This window comes from Symphalangus syndactylus, chromosome 5 (assembly GCF_028878055.3).
Source record: "Symphalangus syndactylus isolate Jambi chromosome 5, NHGRI_mSymSyn1-v2.1_pri, whole genome shotgun sequence".
Lineage (NCBI taxonomy): Eukaryota > Metazoa > Chordata > Mammalia > Primates > Hylobatidae > Symphalangus > Symphalangus syndactylus.
Window position 1 is genome coordinate 34,093,821 of NC_072427.2, and position 22,913 is coordinate 34,116,733.

At 37.1% G+C, this 22,913-nt stretch overlaps 1 protein-coding gene across 5 annotated transcripts in view; it reads left to right on the plus strand.

Moving 5' to 3' along the window:
• Positions 1-22,913, plus strand: part of MYO9A (myosin IXA) — a 300,363-nt gene that overhangs the window by 252,500 nt on the left and 24,950 nt on the right. For all 5 annotated transcript variants that reach the window (XM_055277888.2, XM_055277886.2, XM_063638792.1 and 2 more), the window contains 7 exons: positions 10,546-10,657; positions 13,374-13,435; positions 16,625-16,817; positions 18,920-19,048; positions 19,818-19,923; positions 20,991-21,122; positions 22,187-22,310. In XM_055277888.2, the coding sequence (XP_055133863.1) occupies positions 10,546-10,657; positions 13,374-13,435; positions 16,625-16,817; positions 18,920-19,048; positions 19,818-19,923; positions 20,991-21,122; positions 22,187-22,310 (858 nt within the window). The remainder of the gene's footprint in view (positions 1-10,545; positions 10,658-13,373; positions 13,436-16,624; positions 16,818-18,919; positions 19,049-19,817; positions 19,924-20,990; positions 21,123-22,186; positions 22,311-22,913) is intronic.

The following is a 22,913-nucleotide window of genomic DNA, read 5'->3' on the forward strand; positions in this document are numbered from 1 at the left end:
CCTGGGCGACAGAGTGAGACTCTGTCTCAAAAAAAGAAAAAAAAAGTACAAGGGCTAAACACTGTATAGAAAGCTACTATTTGCATATATTTTTAAAAATTTTAATGTCAGTACTCACAGACATACACACACATGTAAAATATCTGGGAGTATACTGATAGGAGTGAGGAACTAGACAACTGGGGTACAGAGATAGGAAAAAGACTTATTTTGCTTTGTTTACCTTTTGATCAGGGGTTTATATTATATCCATTCAGAATAAAGTAATTTTTAAATTGACATATATTTTACATATTTTGGGGGTACATGTGAATATTCGTTACATGAATAAAATGCGTAATGATCAAGTCAGGGTATTTGGGGAATGTATCACCTTGAGTATCATTTCTCTGTGTTAGGAACATAGCAAGTCCTCTCTTCTACCTACAGAATAAAGTAATTTTTAATGAAAAGTTTAAGGAAAACTTTAATATTAGAGTTTAGTAGAGGAAAATAATGTTTGTGTGGTTTATAATTAGAAGGATATCTGTGAGAGAAGATGTTATTATCTGGGAATATTTGAGATACCATAGAGCAAGGCCATATTATGAAACTAGGATGGGTGAACCATGAGTTGAAGTATTTTTTTTCCTTCCTCCCTTGATTTTTTTTTTAAGTTAGTTGATTATTTACTTAATTTTTTTTTTTTTTTGAGACGGAGTCTTTCTCTGTCGCCCAGGCTGGAGTGCAGTGGCGCAATCTCAGCTCACTGCAAGCTCCGCCTCCCGGGTTCACGCCATTCTCCTGCCTCAGTCTCCCGAGTAGCTGGGACTACAGGCGCCCGCCAACATGCCCGGCTAATTTTTTGTATTTTTAGTAGAGACGGGGTTTCACCGTGTTAGCCAGGATGGTCTCGATCTCCTGACCTCGTGATCCGCCCACCTCGGCCTCCCAAAGTGCTGGGATTACAGGCTTGAGCCACCGCGCCCGGCCTATTTACTTAATTTCTTAAGAAAAAAAATGACTGCCAATCTTCTTGTGCCGGTATGGTTTGATACAGGCAATGGTGTCAATCAGGATTAATGGCATTCTTGGTCTAGTTCTGTTTTATCAGCATAATTTTTTTAAATTTTGAACTAAGTTTTTTCAATTGAGAAAGTCACATAAACATAATTTAAAATTATATACATTATAAAGTAGACCTCTTTCCCAGCCGTTCTTCCCAGAGATACTGTTACCAGTTTTTTGGTGGTATTCCAGAAATACAGTGTCCCTATAAAATCATTTATATATAAATGATTATATATATTTTATACACATATATATTACACATACATTCCTCCTCTGTTTTCAGGATATTCTGAGTGGAATTATGTTGTTAACTTTGTTTATAGTAGATTTATTTATTACTAATTTTAATTCCTTTAAATTCTTTATGCTACTGGAGTTTTTTGTCCTTCTTAGATAAATTATTTACATAATTATTACCATTTTTTTTTAACTTTTTTCCATACCTTTCTTCTTTCTTTCTTTCTTCTTTTTTTTTTTCTTTTTGAGATAAGGTCTCACTCTGTTAACCTAAGCTGGAGTGCAGTGGCATGATCACGGCTCACTGCAGCCTCACAACCTCACCAGGCTCAAGTGACCCTCCCACCTCAGCATCCCAAGTAGTGCACCACCATGCCTAGCTAACTTTTTTGTATTTTTTGTAGAGATGGGGTTTCACCATGGTGCCCAGGCTGGTCTCAAACTCCTGGGCTCAAGCAGTTCACCTACCTCAACCTCCCAAAGTACTGGGTGGTGTGAGCCACCATACGTGTCCATTCATGCCTTTTTTCCAGTACATTTTCTTTCTTTCTTTTTTTGAGACTAGGTCTCGCTCTGTTGCCCAGCCTGAAGTGCAGTGGCATAATGACATCTCACTGCAGCCTTGACCTCTTGGGCTCAAGCAGTCCTCCCATCTTAACCTTCTGAGTGGCTGGGACCACATGCACACCTATCATGCCTAGCTAAATGTTTTTTCATTTTTTGTAGAGATGGGGTCTCACCATGTTGCCCAGTCTGGTCTCAAACTCCTGGGCTCATGATTCTCCTGCCCCAGCCTCCCAAAATGCTGGGATTACAGGCATGAGCCACCACACCTGGCCTAGTATGTTTATTATTTCATTTTTTTCCTACAAAAATATTTAATCATTCTTGAATTTATTTTAGCCTCAAGATCTAGTTATGGACCAAGGCACCAAGGGATGATGCTTTTTTTCTTTAATAGTATATCAGTTGTCTGCCCACTATTGAATGATATATTTCTTTTTCACTGGTTTGAAATACCATTTTTATAATACAGTTGGCCCAGCACATCCATGGGTTCAACCAACTATGAATCCAAAATATTTAGAAAAAGAAATTCCACAAAGTTCCAAAAAGCAAACTTGAATTTGATGTCCACTGAGTGAATCCACACAAATGAAGTGATGTATAGGCATTGTATTAGGCATTGTAAGTAATCTAGTTATAAAGTATATGGAAGAATATGCAGATATGTCTAAATAATATGCAAATACTGTGCCATTTTATATAAGGGACTTCAGCATCTGCAGTTTGGTATCTGCAGGGGGTTGCTGGAACTAATTCCCCACAACTACTGAGAGACAACTGTATACTTACATCTTAATGTATTTGGATTTAAATTTTTAGTCTCTCTTTTTATTCATTGATGTGTTTATTCTTGTATCAGTACCAAATCTCTTAAATTACTTTTTATTTTATCAAATATATATACATGTATACCCCTATATACATATGACTCTAAAAAGTCTTAAAGGCTATTGTTGCATATTTTCCAGCTTAAATAGAAACAATTACTGTTCCCTAAATATATCATTCTTTTTTTTATGTCTTTGCTCAGTTCTTTGTATTCATCTCAAGCACCTTTTTTCCTATGGAACCATTTAATTACTCCTTTCTTTGTGCTTCCACTATACTTTGGAACTTTTACCATTTTTTTTTTTTTTATACCACTTTTACCATGACAGTAATACAAACTTTCAAAATCACTGCTTCAGGTCTCAATTTCTTGATTCCCATCTTAGCTTGCAGGACAGAAAAAAGGACAAGAGAGCCCATAATGTTAGGCATGGCTTGGAAGTGTCACTCATCACATATGTTCACATTTCATTATTCAGAGCTACTTATGCAGCCATTTATAGATGCAAAGGAAGCTGAGAAGTAAAGTTTAGATAGATTGTCACATGCCCAGATAGGGCTTGGGAAATCTGTATTTAAGGAAGAAAGAAAGAATGGATATTAGTAGGCAGTTAGCATTCTTTTCCACAACAAGTTCATGCCAGTTCCTGACACATAGTAAACATCTATAAATGTTTAATTGAATGAGTAAATGTTGAGTGACTTGAAAGGCTTTCATGGTCCCTGCTACACTACTGTCCAGCCTTATTTTTCATTACTCTCTACCAACTTGTTCTAGTAGCCGTAATTGTCTCACTGTCCTAGATCAGTTCCTTTTGTTTCATTTTGGTTTTGCCTTCCTTCCATTCCCTCCTCTCCCCTTCTTTTTGTTTGACATAATATAATTGCAGCGTTATAGAGAAGTTGCAAGAGAAGTACAAATAAACCATATCCCTTAACCCAGATTTATTTAGATTCCACCATTTGTCCCAGTATTGTTCTTTTATAACAAGATATTTGTTACACTTAATTGCTATGCCTTTTTAATCTCTTTTAATCAAGAACAGTTCCTTAGCCTTCTTAGTTTCCATGACATTGGCATTGTTGAAGAACATAGGTCAGTTATTTTATAGCATGTTTTTCCATTTGAGTTTGTCTTATATTTCCTCATGATTAGATTCAGGTTACACATTTTTGGCATGAAACATCACAGAAGAAATGCTCTGATTTTTCATTGTGTGATATCAGGAGATATATGATGTCTGTTTGTCCTATTGTGGTTGATATCTGCAAGGATGTTTCAAAAAACTCAGCAAAGATACTATTTTCCCTTGTAATTATTATCTTGTGGGGATATACTTTAGACCATGTAAATAAATACCCTCTTATTCCTCAAACTCTTACTAGTTTTGTTATTCCTTGATGATTCTTGACTGAATCAATTGCTGTGATGGTTGCTAAATAGTGATTTTTTAAAATTCCATCAGTCATTCTACATTTATTAGTTCAATTTTTGCTCTAAAGACAAGCATTCCCTTTTTATTTAGCTCAAAGGAAGTCCCACTGAACAAATTTGTGATAATTAGAGCATCAAACTAAATGAGAGTAGAACTGTTGAATAAAAGAAGAATTCCTTAGCCCGCACTAATTTATTTTTACAGTGTTTTTTCTAATAGATATATTTTTACCATTCAAACTTTTTTTAAAAGTATATGTACTGAGAAGTCTAACTCCAACCCCCTTTGTCTTCTAGTGGTAAATTTCTGTTATAACTTTCTAGTGTTTCTTTCTCCAGTATAAACTTATTAGCTATCCTTTCTCACATAAAATGTAGCATGTTATATAATAACAGCATAGTAGTCTTTTGTGCCTTGCTTTTATCATTGAACAATATATTCAGAAGATCCTTCTCTATCTATGGTAGGCAGAATTCTAAAGATGTTCCCTCCAAGATTCTTGTCACCTGGTTATTCATTCACACATAATCTGGGTACTGCTGTGAAGGGACTTCACAGATGGAATTAAGATTGCTAATCAACTCACTTTAACATAACAGTTTATTTTGGATTATGCAGATGAGCCCAATGTAATCACATATGCCCTTAAAAGCTGAAGAGGAAGACTGAAGAGTCAGTTAGAGAGATGAGGTAGAAGACGATGCAGGAGACATAGGTAGTAGAAGACGGAGAAATACAAGCATGAGAAGGACTCAGTCCTCTTTTGATGTCTCTAAAGATGGAGAAAGGAGGGTGTTGAGCAAGGGAATGTGAGTGGCCTCTAGAGGCTGAGAACAACTACCAGCTAATAGTCAGCAAGGAAATAGGACCTCGGTCCAACAACCACATGGAACTGAATTCTACCAACAACCTGAATGAGATTGGAAGCAGATTGTTCCGCAGAGCATCCAGAAGGGCACACGCCCTTGTCGATACCTGATTTTAGCCTGGTGAGACTAAAAGTCTGTGACTCTGAGAAGTGTCAGACTTCTAGCTTACTGAACTGTGAGATAACAAATGATAGGTGTTGTTTTAAGCCACTGAATTTATGGTAATTTGTGGCAGCAGCAATAGAAAACTAATACAATAGCTATACACAGAAATCTGTTTCACAACTGGCTACCATTCCTTACTGGACTATTAGGCTGCTTCTAGTCTTCTGCTATTACAAAGAGTGACACAATGAATAACGGTGTGTGTGTGTGTGTGTGATGGATTCCTAGAATTGAAATTACTGGGTCATAGGGTGAATGCCTTTGTTATTTTGATAAATATTGCTTCATTTCTCTGTAATAGAGGTAGTCTCATTTTGTAGTTTATATCTCTACACAGTTTTTATTTGCTTTTCTCATACTGTCAGTGAGATTGAGTATCTTTTCTTATGCTTAAATACCATTTGCTTTTTTTTTTTTTTTAACTGCAGTCTGTATGTTTTTGTTCATTACTCATTTTTCTTTTGGCTTTGGTCTTTTCCTTCTCAATTTGTAGCAACTCTGTACATTAGAGAGATTACCCTTTGTCTGCGATATAAGTTGAAAGTATGTTTTCCTGGTTTGTCAGTTGTCTTTTCACTTGGCTTATTATGATTTTTGTCATGTGGAAAATTTTTAAGAAATTAAACTTGTGAATCTTTTTTTTTCATAGCTTCTGAATTTTGAGTCATAGTTAAGACTTTCCTCACTTCAGGGTTATAAAGGAATTCTCAATGTTTTCTTCCAATAATTTAGTGGTCACATTTTTTACATTTAAATTCCGATCTTTATGGAATTGTCTTGGTGTGCAGTGTGAGATATGAATCTAATTTTGCCTCTTATCAATGGCTACCAACATCATTTATTTTAAAGTCCATCTTTACTTATCAACTTTGAGATGTCACCCTTTTTACATTCTAAATTTCCCATGATGCTTGTTTTGTGTTTGTTTTGTTTTGTTTTGTTTTTTGATACAGCCTCATTCTGTTGCCAAGGCTGGAGTGCAGTGGTGCAATCTCAACTCACCACAGCTTCCACCTCCCGAGTTCAAGTGATTCTCCTGCCTCAGCCTCCTGAGTAGTTGGAACCACAGGTGTGCGCCTCCACGCCTGGCTAATTTTTGTAGTTTTAGTAGAGATGGGGTTTCACCATGTTGGTCAGGCTGGTCTCAAACTCCTGACTTTGTGATCCACCCGCCTCGGTGTCCCAAAGTTCTGGGATTACAGGCATGAGCCACTGCGCCCGGCCTGCTTGGGTCTTTTTTATCCCGTTTCATTAGTTGATCTAAATAGTCGTGAGCCATTCCAACTATTTGATTGTCTAGTTTGAGCAGAAAAAAAGATCTATTAGTACTTCTATTTCTATTACCTTATATTTTTAAATTAATGTAGAGAGAACTGACATCTTTATTATTTTGAATCTTTTCTTCTGATTAAGTCTATTTTTGTATCCTTCAAGAGGGTTTTAAAGTGTTTCATATACAGGTTTAAAAAAAAACTTCGTGTTACATGCATACATTTATTTATTTAAGAGATGGGGTCTCGCTATGTTGCCTAGACCAACCTCAAACTCCTGAGCTCAAATGATCCTCCCACCTTACCCTCCCTAGTAGCTCAGACTGCAGGCACACACCACCACGCCCAGTCATGTTACACTTAATATTGAGTGTTTTATCTCAGCACGGATAATCACCATAGTTAACAGTATCACATATATCCTTTTGTACCAGATCATTTATAAACATATATAGTCTATACAAACTTGAGTCTATGTCTAGTTTATATATGATCCAGTGTTTCAAAGTGTGGTCTACAGGGGTTTCTGGTAGACTTTTAGGGGTTTTATGATATCACAACTGTTTTTGTAATAATAAAACATCATTTTCCTTTTTCATTGAGTTGACACAAAAGCAAACATGGGTAAAACTGCCATAACTTGAATCAAGGCAGTGCCTGCAAACTTTGTTAATGGGCATTATAATTTTTACAGTCACATACTCATAGTTTAAGAAAAATAGAGAAGCTTTACTTAAGGTGAAATAATAAAAACATTAATTGTATTAAGTTTTGATTCTTGAATTCACATCTCTTTAATATTCTGTGTAATGAAATGGGAAAGATGCAAAACCATGGTATGATGGTTGTCTCAAGAACTTACTTGTACAATTAGATTGCAGGCTGATCTAGCATTTTTTTAAATTGAGATAAAATTCATACAATAAAAATTTAACCATTTAGCCATTTTAACTACGTAAAGTGTACAATTTAGTGGGTTTTAGTATATTCACTATGTTAAGCAATCATTACCTCTATATAATTTGAGAACGTTATCCCAAAAAGAAACTGTGCTTTCTGAGCACTCACTCAATCCCTCTTCTCTTTTCCTCTGAGCCCCTCACAACCACCAGTCTACTTTCTGTCTGTATGGATTTGCCTATTCTGAACATTTCATATTGACTTAAAAAATCATATATATGGCCTTTTGTGTCTGCCTTCTCTCACTTAGCATAATGTTTTCAAGGTTCATCCGTGTTGTGTCAGTACATCATTCCTTTGTAAAGCCAAATATTCTGTTGTATGGATATATAACATTTTATATATCTGTTTATTAATTGAAGGACATTTCAGTTGTTTCTACTTTTTGTTTGAATAATGCTGCTATGAAAATTCATGAACAAGTTCTTGTGGCAACATGTTTCTAGCCACTTTTTTCATAGAACATTATTTTTACTTAAACTATTCATTAAGATTTTGGCATATGCAGTTATCCTGTCACTTCAAGGAAAACAACTGACAATATTTATTACCAGTGATAAAACTTGTGTATTCAAGCAAAAATTCAAATTTTGGAAAACTTGTATCTGCCAAGTTTTCTAATGAGGTCAGTAATAAAGTTAAGGACTATGACTTTCTACTAGTGTATAATGAAATGTGTCAACATTTGGAAGTTTAATTTAGTGAATCAGTATATTCCAAATGATCAACATGTACCACTGTAAAATCACATACAGGTAAATATGTCCAAATACAAAATAGACCAATTGGTATTGTAAACCAGCTTTCTTGAGGTAAATTTACTTACCACAAATTTATCCCTTTTTATGTGTACAATTCAGTGATTTCAGTAAATTCACAGTTTTCCCATCTCCAATTTTAGAAAAATCCCAAAAGGATTTTTCATGCCAGTTTACAGTCACTGCTCTTTACTAGCCTCAGGCACTATTACTCTACTTTCTGTTCCTATAGTCTTGCCTTTTCTGGATATTTCATGTAAATAGAATCATACACTGTGGTTTTTGCATGTGGCTTTTTAGCATAATGTTTTTGAAGTTCATCTATATCATTGTGTTTATCAACAGTTCGGTCTTCTTTAATGGTAAATAGAATTTCATTGCATGGATATGTCACGTTTTATTTACCCTTTGATCAGTTGGTAGACATTTGAGTTGTTTTGTATTTTTGGCTACCATGAATAATGCCACTATGAACAGTTACGTACAGGTTTTTTTGTGAACGTACATTTTCAGTTATCTTGTGTATAAACCTGAGAGTGGAATTTCTGGGTCAAGTGGCAACTCCGTGCTTCCAGTTTTCAGAAACTGCCATGCTGTTTTCCAAGTGACTGCACCACTTTACAATCCCACCTGCAGTACCTAAGGGTTCTAGTCTATCCACATTCTTACCAACATTTGTTATTGTTTACCTTTTTTGTTATAGCCATTCTGGTAGGTATGAAGTAGTATTTCATTGTGGTTTTAGTTTGCATTTCTTTGATAACTAATGATGTTGAACATCTTTTCATGTGCCCATTGGCCATTTGAACTGCTTCTTTGATGAACTGTCTATTCAGTATTTTGCCCATTTTTGAGTTGGGTTGCCTTATTATTGGGTTCTAACATTTCTAACATAATTACATAACATTCTAACATAATGACTAGAAGTCATTTATCAGATATATGATTTGCAAATGTTTTCTCCGAGTCTGTGGTTTATCTTTTTTTCTTAATGGTGTCTTTGAAGGTTAGAGTTTTAAATTTTAATTAAGTCCAAAACAATAGATTTTACTGTCATAGGACAGGAAGGGTTCATTGGTTATGGTTTTTTATTTAACTTTTAAGTTACCATTTGTAAAGTTTTGGTGCCGTATTACTATCTGAAAGGACTGTTAAAATATTACTCCACTGACTCGGAAGAGTGAGGGGGTGTGAGGGGGATGGATGATGAGAGATTACTTAATGGGTACAATACACGTTATTTGAGTGGTTGATACCCTAAAAGCCCTGACTTCACCACTATGCAACCTATGCATGTAACAAAAATACACTTGTACCACATACATTTATACAAATAAAAAAATTTTAATTAAAAAACTAAAAATACATTCCTTCATTTTCCACTTTCATATCTGTATTAAGCTGGATTTTCTTTATATATTTCAAACTAAACTGCATATTGCAATAGATTGAGTGCAGAAGTAGATGTGAGAATCCAGGTGTCTTTTATTAATCCAGACATTAAAGAAATTTACAAAAATGTAAAACAATACCCCTTTTGCCACTATTTTTTTTTGCTTTAAAGATATAGTTGTTTTTAATTAAAATGTTATGTTCATGTATAATACATTTATTGTTCATTTTAAATAAATTAATGAATATATACTTTAAATTTTTTTCAGCTTTAATTGTTAGCATAGTAAATATTAACAGGTACAACTCATGTAAACAAAAGCTCTCTGAGGTCATCAGTAATTTTCAACTGTAAAAGTTTCCCGAGATTACAAAAAAATATATATTTTAGCTGGGCGCAGTGGTTCACGCTGATAATCCCAACACTTTGGGAGTCTGAGGCAGGCGGATAACTTGAGATCAGGAGTTCAAGACCAGCCTGGCCAACATGGTGAAACACCGTCACTAATAAAAAAAAAAGTACAAAAATTATCCAGGCTTAGTGGCAGGCGCCTATAATCCTGGCTATTTGGGAGGCAAAAGCAGGAGAATCACCTGAACCCGGGAGGCAGAGGCTGCAGTGAGCTGATAGCACCACTGCACTCCAGCCTGGGCAACATAGCAAGACTGAGTCTCAAAAAAAAGAAAAAAAAAAGCCAAAAAAAGAAAAAGAAAACATACTTTGAGAACTGCTGCTTTTAATGTAACATTAGAGTCATATAAGACGGCTATTGTATGTCTGTTGCATTGCTTTCTGTTTTTCATATGATTTGGTCATGTCTATCTAGGTTGTTAGCTTTTGGAAAGCAGGAAAAATATATTTTATTTTATGTTATTTCTCAAAAGATCATAATTGTCCCCCTGGAATTAGTGCCTACTGAAGACTTAACAAGAGATTGAAGGGTTTCCCACCACGTTAGGGCAGCATTTACTGTGTTGGCTTTAATATAAGTAGCTAAATTTTTTCATTCAGGTAGAAGAACACAATGGTCACATCTTTAAAGCCACCCAATATAGCATCCCTACATACTGTGAATACTGTTCTTCTTTGATATGGATAATGGACCGAGCCTCTGTTTGCAAATGTAAGTATGAGAGATCTTTGAGGAATATTTTTAACCACTGACATTTCTGTTTCCTTGAGTTGTCTTATATCTCCTTTACCATAAAGGAGTTATTTACACTACCTAAATTTTTAGCCTCATCTCTTGCTATACTCTCTTCACCTATTCTTTGTATCTAAACCAGATATTTTGATGTTATTTGGTCACTGAGAGCCTCGTACATGTGATTCACTCTGTCTAAAATGTTCTTGTCCCAGATTTTAGTATGACTTCATATTTCAATTACTTCATGCCTACACTCACATCTCACCTTCTCAGAGAGCTCTCTTTTCTACCCCCAGTTTAAATGCCACCTTGTCCCCAGATTCTCTATTCTTTTTTTTTTTTTGAGATGGTGTCTTGCTCCATCGCCCAGGCTGGAGTGCAGTAGTGTGATCTCAGCTCACTGCAACCTCTGCTTCCCAGGTTCAAGTGATTCTCCCTGCCTCAGCCTCCCAAGTAGCTGGGATTATAGGCACGTGCCACCACGCCCAGCTAATTTTTGTGTTTTTAGTAGAGACAGGGTTTTGCCATGTTGGCCAGGCTGGTCTCGAACTCCTGACCTCAGGTGATCCTCCTGCCTTGGCCTAAAGTGCTGGGATTACAGGCGTGAGCCACTGCGCCTGCCCCTCCACCCTCCGAAATTCTCTGTTCTTTCACTCAGACTTAATAGTCTTTATAGAACTTATTACCATCCAAAATTATATTAAGTATTTGTTTTCTTGTTTTTCAGTCTACGCCTCTAAAATATATGCTCTATAGGTCAGGAAACTTATTTGTCTTTTTTTTTTTTTATATCATCAGTGCCTAAAACAGTGATGGCCATAGTAAGTTTTAATAAATATTTGTTGGTTAGATAGACCTATAGATGGATGGATGGATGGATGGATGGATGGATGGATGGATGGATGGATGGATAAATTAGATTATAGTCAAAAAGGTACTTTTTCTACTGTAATCCTTTTAGCAGATTACAGTAGAAAAAATATAAATATATAAAATATATATAAATATATATATATATATCATTTTACATATAAATATATAAATCCTAAAATGTGAGTAGAGATTCTTTGTAGATCAACTTGGTTCTGGCTTACAGTGAACCTTTAGCCTCCACTCATCTTATTTTATACATCTGCTCTGGTGCTATTATTAGTTCTGTGAAGCTTTGCTTTTACTAGTGGGCTAAAATTGAATGAAGCAAATACTAAGAAAGGACTGGATCCAGTACGACAGCAGTTTGCCACAGAAAAATTGCCACTATTACTATATATTTACTTATTCCATGGTTCAACAGCAGTTTTGCTTTGGTTTTATTATCAGTAGTCTAAAAAATTATAATGAGTGAAAATAGGAAGTAGTTTGAAATGTATTTGACTCTTTAGTGTAACTATGATTCTTGTAGGTTTAGTTTCTTCTGTAACTTAAAGCTAAAAATTTAAATAATTTTCTTTTTTATGACTGTGTTGAGCTGGTTTGATTTGTTGTTTTGTTTTTTTTTTTTTTGTTTGTTTGTTTTTTTGTGAGACGGAGTCTAACTTTGTTGCCCAGACTGGAGTGCAGTGGCACAATCTCAGCTCACTGCAACCTCCGCCTCCCAGGTTTAACTGCTTGTCCTGCCTCAGCCTCCCAAGTAGCTGAGATTACAGGTGCTCACCACCATGTCCGGCTAATTTTTGTATTTTCAGTAGAGACAGGGTTTTACCATGTTGATCAGGCTGGTCTTGAACTCCTAACCTCAAGTGATCCACTCACCTCAGCCTCCCAAAGTGTGCTGGGATTGCAGGCATGAGCCACTGTGCCTGGCCTGATTTGATTTTTTAATAGAATTAGCTAACTTTCTTTGTTGTTATCCTGATTATTTCACCAGTACAATGACATGGCCTCCCTTACTTGATCTTGGCCTTCAAAAGCCTGCAAGTTATATTTTACAAGCTCAAGAAAGGATATTCAGGTATTGGTACACAAAAGCCAGAGCTAGTATAACAAAATGACATAAGCCAGCTGTGTTCTCAATACCCTCCTCTTAATGTGCCTCTTCCTGTTCACCAGCTGCCCAGCCACCCTGGGTTATCACCACTCCTCTAAATTATTTTAGCTCTGAACCTTTTCTTTATTCCATCTTCCCAATCACAACTGAATACTCTTCATGTTCTGGTTCTTCAGAGCTCTGTTCTGAACCTTTAGAGATGATAAATAAGACCTTTCTTATATCTTAAACTGTGCTACCCAATTTGTTTTCATTTCAGGAAGGATCTTTGACAGTAATGCCTTCCTTATCTATAGGAATGATTCTTAATAGGCATTTCTGAGATTTTAGTATGTTGTAGAGCATGTATGTTGTAGAACATGAACATTTATCTTTGTGAATCAAACCACAAAGATAAGTATCCTGCTGGAATTCGTTGGGGAGTGGTACTGTGTGGCATAGGGGCAGGATGAACAGTTTTGAAAGAACAAAAAGCTTTTTCATTGACTGTGGCTAGAAATTTTGATCATATTTTCAACTTCATTATACCCAATAGAATGGGTTAAAATTCTTTTTAATTATACCATTGTACAAAGTATATATGTCATATTACAGCAGTCTGAGATTTAAAGAGAAAATGTAGGTCTAAAATAAAGTATACTCGATAAGTTCTTATCACTGATGTGCAGACTTCTAAAAATGTTGCATTCCTCACCTATTTTTCAGTATGCAAGTATGCTTGCCATAAGAAGTGCTGTCTGAAAACCACAGCCAAGTGCTCTAAAAAGGTAAGAAATTATCACCTATCAGTAATAGATAACAGACCTATTGGTCTTTTGTGCCTTATGGAAATAAATTAAGGCCTTTTTGATAGTTTTACAGATAAGTGGTTTTTAAACTTTTTGACCACAAATCACAGTAAGAAATATGTTTTATGCCATGATCCAGTTCACATGTTTGGTGATATATGTACAAAAATGAATTGATTTTCATAGAATTATTTTGCCGTTACTCTATGTGAGTTACTAAATTAATTTCATAAACCACAATTTGAAGAACACTGCAGTGAGGTTTCATACTTCCTTAAAAAGTCATAAATCTTCCTAGGAATTATCCTTAATGCAGTAAGCTACAATTAAAGATGAACAAATTTAAACATGAATAGCAAAATTCACCAGCATGGATGGTTGGTGTTTTTACATATATCTCTTGGATACACAGAGATCTAAAATATACTGTACGCATACTGTTTGATACCTTTTGTTTCAAGGAAGTAATCTTCTTAAAAAAATTCAGGCTTTTATTGATGTATGATCACAACATTTTCTCATTCATTAATCACATACTGACAGTTGTTACAATAGCATGCAAATCTGAAATATAAATGTGTGTGCATGTTGTTTGCAGTAGACCAATCATGGCAAAGTACAGAGAGAAATTTGATTCAGGAATTAAAATACAAAGAATATGAGTGAGACATTTGCTTCCAGCTAAGATGGAGTAGCTTGTGTCAGACCAATACTAAAAAAGTTTGTTGGCAAGCATCAGAGAGCTGCCCAGGCAAATTGTACCTTAGGAGACTAGATTTTAGAGAGAAGAGAATGCAGAGTAGTGAATCTACATCTGTGAGATGTTTTTCTTCTAGTGGGAATTTTTCCTTTTTTTTTTTTTATTATACTTTAAGTTCTAGGGTACATGTGCACAATGTGCAGGTTTGTTACATATGTATACATGTGCCATGTTGGTGTGCTGCACTCATTAACTCATCATTTACATTAGGTATATCCCCTAATGCTATCCCTCCCCACTCCCCCGACCCCATGACAGGCCCCAGTGTGTGATGTTCCCCTTCCTGTGTCCAAGTGTTCTCCCATCCAAGTACTAACCAGGCCCCACCCTGCGTTCAGGGTGGTATGGCTGTAGACCCAAGTGTTCTCATTGTTCAATTCCCATCTATGAGTGAGAACATGCAGTGTTTGGTTTTTTGTCCCTGGAATAGTTTGCTGAGAATGATGGTTTCCAGCTTCATCCATGTCCCTACAAAGGATATTAACTCATCCTTTTTTATGGCTGCATAGTATTCCATGCTGTATATGTGCCGCATTTTCTTAATCCAGTCTATCATTGATGGACATTTAGGTTGGTTCCAAGTCTTTGCTATTGTGAATAATGCCACAATAAACATGTGTGCATGTGTCTTCGTAGCAGCATGATTTATAATCAATCCTTTGGGTATATACCCAGTAATGGGATGGCTGGGTCAAATGGTATTTCTAGTTCTAGATCCTTGAGGAATCGCCACACTGTCTTCCACAATGGTTGAACCAGTTTACAGTCCCACCAACAGTGTAAAAGTGTTCCTATTTCTCCACATCCTCTCCAGCACCTGTTGTTCCCTGACTTTTTAATGATTGCCATTCTAACTGGTATGAGATGGTATCTCAGTGTGGTTTTGATTTGCATTTCTCTGATGGCCAGTGATGATGAGCATTTTTTCATGTGTCTGTTGGCTGCATAAATGTCTTCTTTTGAGAAGTGTCTGTTCATATCCTTTGCCCGCTTTTTGATGGGGTTGTTTTTTCCTTGTAAATTTGTTTGAGTTCTTTGTAGATTCTGGATATTAGCCCTTTGTCAGATGAGTAGATTGCAAAAATTTTCTCCCATTCTGTAGGTTGCCTGTTCACTCTGATGGTAGTTTCTTTTGCTGTGAGGATAATAAAACAGATTATATATACTACAGAATATATTAAAAGGGGACATATGAATATGAGGAAAACTGGCCAAGAAACTGTTGAAATAGTCTAATTGGTTAGTGATATAGTTTTGAGCTGGGGTGATGACACTTAGAACAGAAAAGAAAAAATAGAGAGGATGAACTGATTGACTTGGCAACTGGTTGGATGCAGGTTAAAGGAGAAAATGGAATATACAGTTAGGGAAGGACAATGGTGCAGGAGAAGGAAAGACAGATTTGCAAAACAATTTTCAGTCTCAGAGATAATACCTGCCATTTTTCTTTTCAGTGAATTACTTCAAATAATCTTAAGGGTAAGCTGTTCTGTTGCAGTCACATAGGATATAAAATAACCTATAGGTTAATAAAGTATGATATTGGCTGGACGCAGTGGTTCACGCCTGTAATCCCAGCACTTCGGGAGGCCAAGGCGGGCAGATCACTTGAGGTCAGGAGTTCGAGACCAGCCTGGCCAACATGATGAAACCTCGTCTCTACTAAAACTACAAACATCAACTGGGCGTGGTGGCCTGTGCCTGTAGTCCCAGCTACTTGGGAGCCTGAGGCATGAGAATTGCTTGAACCTGGGAGGTGGAGGTTGCAGTGAGTTGAGATCGCATCACTGCACTCCAGCCTGGGTGACAGAGCGAGACTCTATCTCAAATGAATGAATGAATGAAAATGAATGAATGAATGAATGAATGAATGAATAAGTATGATATCAGATACGCTATTCAAGTCCATACAAAAGAGCTGTAACAGTAGTCATGGGCTGATCTGTGTGTACCTCTGCCTTTAATTATGAAATCATTTTTCAGTTAAACTTCCATAAAGTTTATATAAACATCAAAGCATTCTTATGCTTAAGAACTTGCTGACAACTCTAATTCTTATCAAATCAGTAGATTTTCTAGTGGTATCTGGTAGGTGGTCAAGCTGTTTGCATATAAAATCCCACCTTTGCTTTTGAAGCGATTTTTTGATAGGAGAAGAAGCTGTAGCCCTTTGCCACTGCCTTCATTCTTCACTCCATTATTTTCTTTTGGAGATTCTGGTGGAAAAGGATTGAAACTAATACCTCACTTATTTATACTTACTTAAACGTAATTCTCCTTCTCCCAACTCTTCTAACTATGCTCATAAAATTTCAGAGAAATAAAAAGTAGCTCCTGGTAAAGAAATGGTTAAACATGTTTCAAGATGTTTGAATGCATTTGGAAACTAAAAATTATCTTTCATTTAGTATGATCCAGAGCTGTCATCTCGACAATTTGGGGTTGAACTGTCCCGTTTGACCAGTGAAGACCGAACTGTTCCTTTAGTAGTGGAAAAGCTCATAAACTACATTGAAATGCATGGACTGTATACAGAAGGTATTTATCGAAAGTCTGGTTCGACTAATAAAATCAAGGAGCTTCGGCAGGGTCTAGATACAGGTAAGATAGTGCCCTCTAAATCATAACGAAATACTTTTATTTAAATAGTTCCTTTCATGCCCTTAAAGTTTTCATTACATGTCGATCTTTTACTTAGCAGCCTGAAGAATGCATTCTTTTCTGTGATGCTTTGTTATCATTTTTTGGCTTTCTAAAGAGTCTTTGGTTTCATTTGGTCAATTCAGCAGACATATATTGAGCATATAATTTGCACTTTGTAATAATTTGGTAAGATTGTGATACCTCTGATTGACAAAGAAAAAACTAAGGTACAGGGAAATTAAATAATGAGCTGCTGATGATGGTGCAAGGTGCTGTACTAATGTTTTTATAATATTCACAGCAATCCTATGAATTAGGGATATTATTATCCCCATTTACAGAAAAAGGAACTGAGGCTTACAGAGGATCTTGCCCAAAGACTGATCACCAATAAGTGACCAAATTGGAGTTAATCCCAGATCTTCTGAATTCATAATCTGTTTCCCCTTTCTCTTTATTATTCTGACTCCAAGGGTTACTCTTTCCTGTGTATCATCTTCTTGCCTGCCTACATTGATGACAGTTACTCAAACTGATGATTAGTGAGTTGAGCACGTATCTTTGTAGAGCTGTAGTTTCAGTACTGGAATTCATGCAGGGGACTGACTCTGGTTTCATTTTCAACTTCTACACTTTACCACTGTTGGGAAGGAATAGATCTTTTTGAACCAAACAGAGTAAAGCGTGTCCTTGTATGGCCAAGAACCTATGTACAATGCTGTTTCTTATGAACAAATCAATGAGAAATGAATTGAGTATGAAAATAATAACAATGACTGGTAAGACTCAGGCAGGAGGTTCCGTCTACAAGAGACTTGGTCTACTTTGGTTTACAGGCAGTTACTGACTTTGTCTCTGATACCTTGAAATAGCACAAGTGAAAATCAATCATCATGAATCTTCCCAGTCATCTAATCTGTATAACCTCAGGGAGTTTATAAGTGAAATGGGTAAAGGTGTTTCCTTTATATTTTCTAAGCGCAGTTATCACTGTCCTTTTATCTCTAAGAATGACTTAAAATTAGCCTTACTTTCATAAAGTGTCCTGTATGCTTTTTTTCATTGGTCATGTAAAACATTGGTACTCAAAGTGTGGTCTATGGACAAATCCATAACCAGGTAAGTACAGAAATTGAGAGCAAGTATGTAGAGACGTTTATAGCAGTTTAACAGTGCTTCAGCACCAAAACATTCATTCATTCAGTCAGTCATTTAGAGACAGTCTTGCTCTGTTGCCCAGGCTGTAGTACAATGGTGTGACCTTGGCTCACTGCAACCTCCGTCTCCCGGGTTCAAGCAATTCTGCCTCAGCCTCCCAGGTAGCTGGGATTATAGGCGTGTGCCACCACACCCAGCTAATTTTTATATTTTTAGTAGAGACAGGTCTCACCACGTTGGCCAGGCTGCTTTCTGTCTCCTGGCCTCAAGTAATTGGCCTGTCTCAGTCTCCCAGAGTGCTGGGATTATAGGCGTGAGCCACCGCGCCTGGCCATGATCTTTTATTTTACACATTTCAGTCCACAACAGATTTGGAAAACAAATACACAAGACGTATCCTTTCACCACAGTTAGAAGCACAGTTCCAAAGCATGGAATTACATTGTGGAAAATAGGTTAGTCAGTTTGATTAAGAAACATGAAGCTGGCCGGGCATGGTGGCTCACGCCTGTAATCCCTCCACTTTGGGAGGCCAAGGCAGGTGGATCACCTGAGGTTGGGAGTTCGAGACCAGCCTGACCAACATGGAGAAACCCTGTCTCTACTAAAAATACAAAATTAGCCAAGCGTGGCGGCGCATGCCTGTAATCCCAGCTACTCGGGAGGCTGAGGCAGGAGAATCACTTGAACTCAGGAGGCAGAGGTTGTGGTGAGCTGAGATCACACCATTGCACTCCAGCCTGGCCAACAAGAGCGAAACTCCGTCTCAAAAAAAGGAAAAAAAAAGAAAGAAAAAAAAAGAAACATGAAGCCTTCCTTTAATGATGATAGTTTCTAAAGTGAATTATTTGAATCTCTTTGCATGTTTTGGCTTTGTTAATCTAACTCTTGTCTCTAAATAGATGCTGAGAGTGTAAATCTAGATGACTATAACATACACGTCATTGCAAGTGTATTCAAACAATGGCTTCGAGATTTGCCCAATCCTCTCATGACCTTTGAACTCTATGAGGAATTTCTTCGAGCTATGGGTAAGCATAGGCTTCCTGGGTTAGAGAGAAGGCCTATAGTTGGGAAAGAAATGCCATCTTGAGTATAGATTATCAAGCCATCCTCTAGTGGTTTAATTCTTATAGATCCAAAGGTAAGCTTTTGACAGTGAATACAAAACGGCCAGTATACTGTCACCTATTCAAATGTTGACTTTTTAGAGACTCATCAAAATGTTAGTGTCCTAAAAATTTTCTGAGTGAGCCACTTGGTCGCTTCTTACAAAGAAATTGAAAGACTGGGGTTATAAAACAGATTAAAATATTAAAAATAAGTTTTCAGATTAGGCTTATGTTCATTTAAATTGGAAATCTAGGCAAGAACTATGTGTAAAGCTGGCTGTTCTATGCCAAGCTTAACAGGTTTCAGAGTTTAGTTTCTCAGTGCTGTAGGTGCGTAGGATATTGATAAAGGCCTTCCTAGAGGTATTTAGGCCCTGAGGATTCATAAATTATGTTGACTTTAATGGGAAATCAATCTGCTACACAATGACTGAAAAACTAGAACATCTCTATCCCCTTGCTGTTATTAAGGATTACTGCGATATAGGTTCAAACTAAGGAGACTGTTTATGAATATAGAACTCAAGCAAAAAGAGTTAAATAGTTATTGTGAGTCGCTCTTCTCCTGCCGTACAGGTACAACTACTGCTAAAACTCTGTAGCCAGCCTTCTTTGCTTCATAGTGTCTGGGAGGAAGATACACGGTATAAGAGGGGATATTTAGTCTTAGTTTCTGCTCTGTTTTTAGGACTTCAGGAGAGGAAGGAGACAATCCGTGGTGTATACTCTGTGATTGATCAGCTCTCCCGAACTCATCTCAGTACACTGGAACGCCTCATCTTTCATCTAGTCAGGTAACTTTAAGAAGCAAGGGAACGATTTTTAATAGTTTCTCTTGGATTATTTTAAATAGATAAGGAATTTCTTCATTTGGAAAACTGACAGGTATTTATATTTTTTCTTCTATTTATAAGGTCAGTGTCTCAAACAGGTGGTTAGGATACCTTGGAGCAGAAATCTTCAGCTGAACTGGAATGCATGGCAGTTGCTTTTCTGCCCTTGTTTGAACCATGTAGCAGCTTCAGCCTCATGGTGGCACTGTGTAGTTTAGCCTGTTTTCTAACAGCTGAACTAGAAAGGATATATAATCTATTGAAATGACCTAATTCATATGAGGGGTTCAGATCGTTCTCAGGAATTGACCAAAGAGACCTCAGGAGTAGTGTCTCTTCCCCTGTGTGTAAATATCAGCAGTAGTTGAGAAGAAAGCCATCTTTATTTTTGGTTAAAGCCTCTACTCTGCATTTTTTTTTTTTTTTTTTTTGAGACACAGTTTCAGTCTGTCACCCAGGCCGGAGTGCAGTGGCGCAATCTCAGCTCACTGCAACCTCCACCTCCCCGGTTCAAGTGATTCTCCTGCCTCAGCCCCCTGCATAGCTGGGATTACAGGTGTGTGCCACCACACCTGTCTAATTTTTGTATTGTTACTAGAGACAAGGTTTTGCCATGTTGGCCAAGCTTGTCTCAAACTCATAACCTCAAGTAATCTGCCCACGTTGGCCTCCCAAAGTGCTGGATTACAAGTGTGGGCCACCGTGCCTGGCCGATTCTGCATTCTTTGGACCGGTTCATCTAGTGATCTTGGCCTTGAGCAGGTAGGTCACAAATTTCCCTTGGGAAGCTATCGGCTGACCTAGACTGCTTCAAGGAAAGAACAAGTGAAAATACATTTTCCAGAGACAAAGGAACAAAGGAACAACTTGGGAAAAGTCTGCAGACCATTAAACTTAATGGATATCCTTGTAGTACTACGCAGTTCATGTCATACTGTCTTCTTTTGCTCATCTCTTCTGCCTGTTTCCCTATGGTGCTCCCTTTTTATCCCTTAGTCACTTGTTTTTTGTTTTGTTTTAATTCTTAGGATTGCTCTACAGGAAGACACTAATCGAATGTCTGCTAATGCTTTGGCCATTGTGTTTGCGCCCTGCATTCTCCGCTGCCCTGACACCACTGACCCACTACAAAGTGTACAGGACATCAGTAAGACTACCACGTAAGGCCAGTTACCATAACCTTTACAAGACCTCAGGGACTTCTGACTATGTAGTCACTGTATCCAGATATCAAACGTAGTGAATGGGTTCATAAATTCAGGTGTTTTTAAGAAGATTGTTGGACACTGCTGAGTTTTCTTATGCTGAGGATGCAAACTCCTGGATTCAACTGAGCATCATTTGTCTTAAAGCATCTTATTTTTAAAATCTGGCTTTTCTTTAGGACTGCTTATAGTTTCTAAATAGATTTTAAATTTCCATTTTACCAAATTATGGACACTTAGTATCTTCCTGTAATCTAGTCTAACTGTGGTCTTATGGCTCTGAATCCTTCGGTCTTAATACTTTAATATTCCTGTATTTCACCTTGGTCTTTTTTCTTGGGGCTCTGCTTTCCTTCTAACGTGGTTTTCTTTTGCTGTCCTCAATCTTGACTGCAAAAGGAACTTTAAGAAATATATCAATGTTTGGATCCTGTCCCCAGAGAGTCTGATTTAATTGGTCTAGGGTGTAGCCTGGGCACTGGGATTTGTAACTGCTCTTTTTTTTATTATTATTATTAATTAATTTATTTATTTTTTGAGATGAAGTTTTACTCTTGTCGCCTAGGCTGGAGTACAATGGCATGATCTTGGCTCACTGCAACCTCCACCTCCCAGGTTCAAGTGATTCTCGTGCCTCAGCCTCCCAAGTAGCTGGGATTATAGGCGTGCACCACCACACCTGGCTAATTTAGTATTTTTAGTACAGACAGGGTTTCACCATGTTGGCCAGGTTGGTCTCGAACTCCTGACCTCAGGTGATCCACCCGCCTCGGCCTCCCAAAGCGCTGGGATTACAGGCATGAACCACTGTGCCCAGCCGTAACTGCTCTTTAGATGGCTTCTAAAGTGCAGCCAAAGTTGTGAACCACCATTCTAAACCTTGTCTCTGAGTTTATCAAGTAAGGGATGTTAATTTTTTCCTTCATCTTTCAAACTGTCTACCACAAAAACAGTCTGTGAGTGCTATACTTTATTTACTTCACCTCTTAGCAGTTTTTTTCTCTTTCCTCCTGTTTCAGCTGTGTGGAGCTGATCGTTGTGGAACAAATGAATAAATACAAGGCTCGTCTCAAAGATATCAGTAGCTTGGAATTTGCTGAGAATAAGGCAAAGACCAGGTTGTCACTGATTCGTAGATCAATGGTAAGATGCAAGACGTGGAATAGTGGAAAAATGGAAGTTGTCTTGGGAATTTAAATGTGCATTTGTGGTGTATACAAAGATTATTATCAGAATCTTTTTTATAAAAAACAAGTAAAAAGTCACCACATCTCAAGGTGCTATGGATTCCTCATGTTTAATCTGCTAGCTCTCTTTAGTTACATTATAGAATCTATGTGATTAAGTGTGTAGAATTTTTCAAATCAGGTATTTAGATAAAACGTTGGTGTCTTAATAATCTGCCCTGCTTTCTTTTCTTGTCCTTTCTATGAAAACGTAATCCTTTTCTAACTTTTTTCCCCACTTCCTTCCACTGTCTGTTCCCACCTTTAATTGTGTCACTTTTGGTGGTCCTGCTAAGACTCCTGGGATGTAGAGAACTTAATCATTTGTAACTGAATTTAAATGGAATCATTTGATTCTTAAGGAAATGGAATTCCATCTATGAGTCTACTGTAATAAAAAAGTATTTCTTTGAGTTTAGGGTTAGGTTTTGAGACCGTCCTTGTAAAACTGATAATTTATTTCTTTGGTTTGCCCACTTTTTAACATCTTCCTTTGCAACCAGTAACATATAACTCCGGT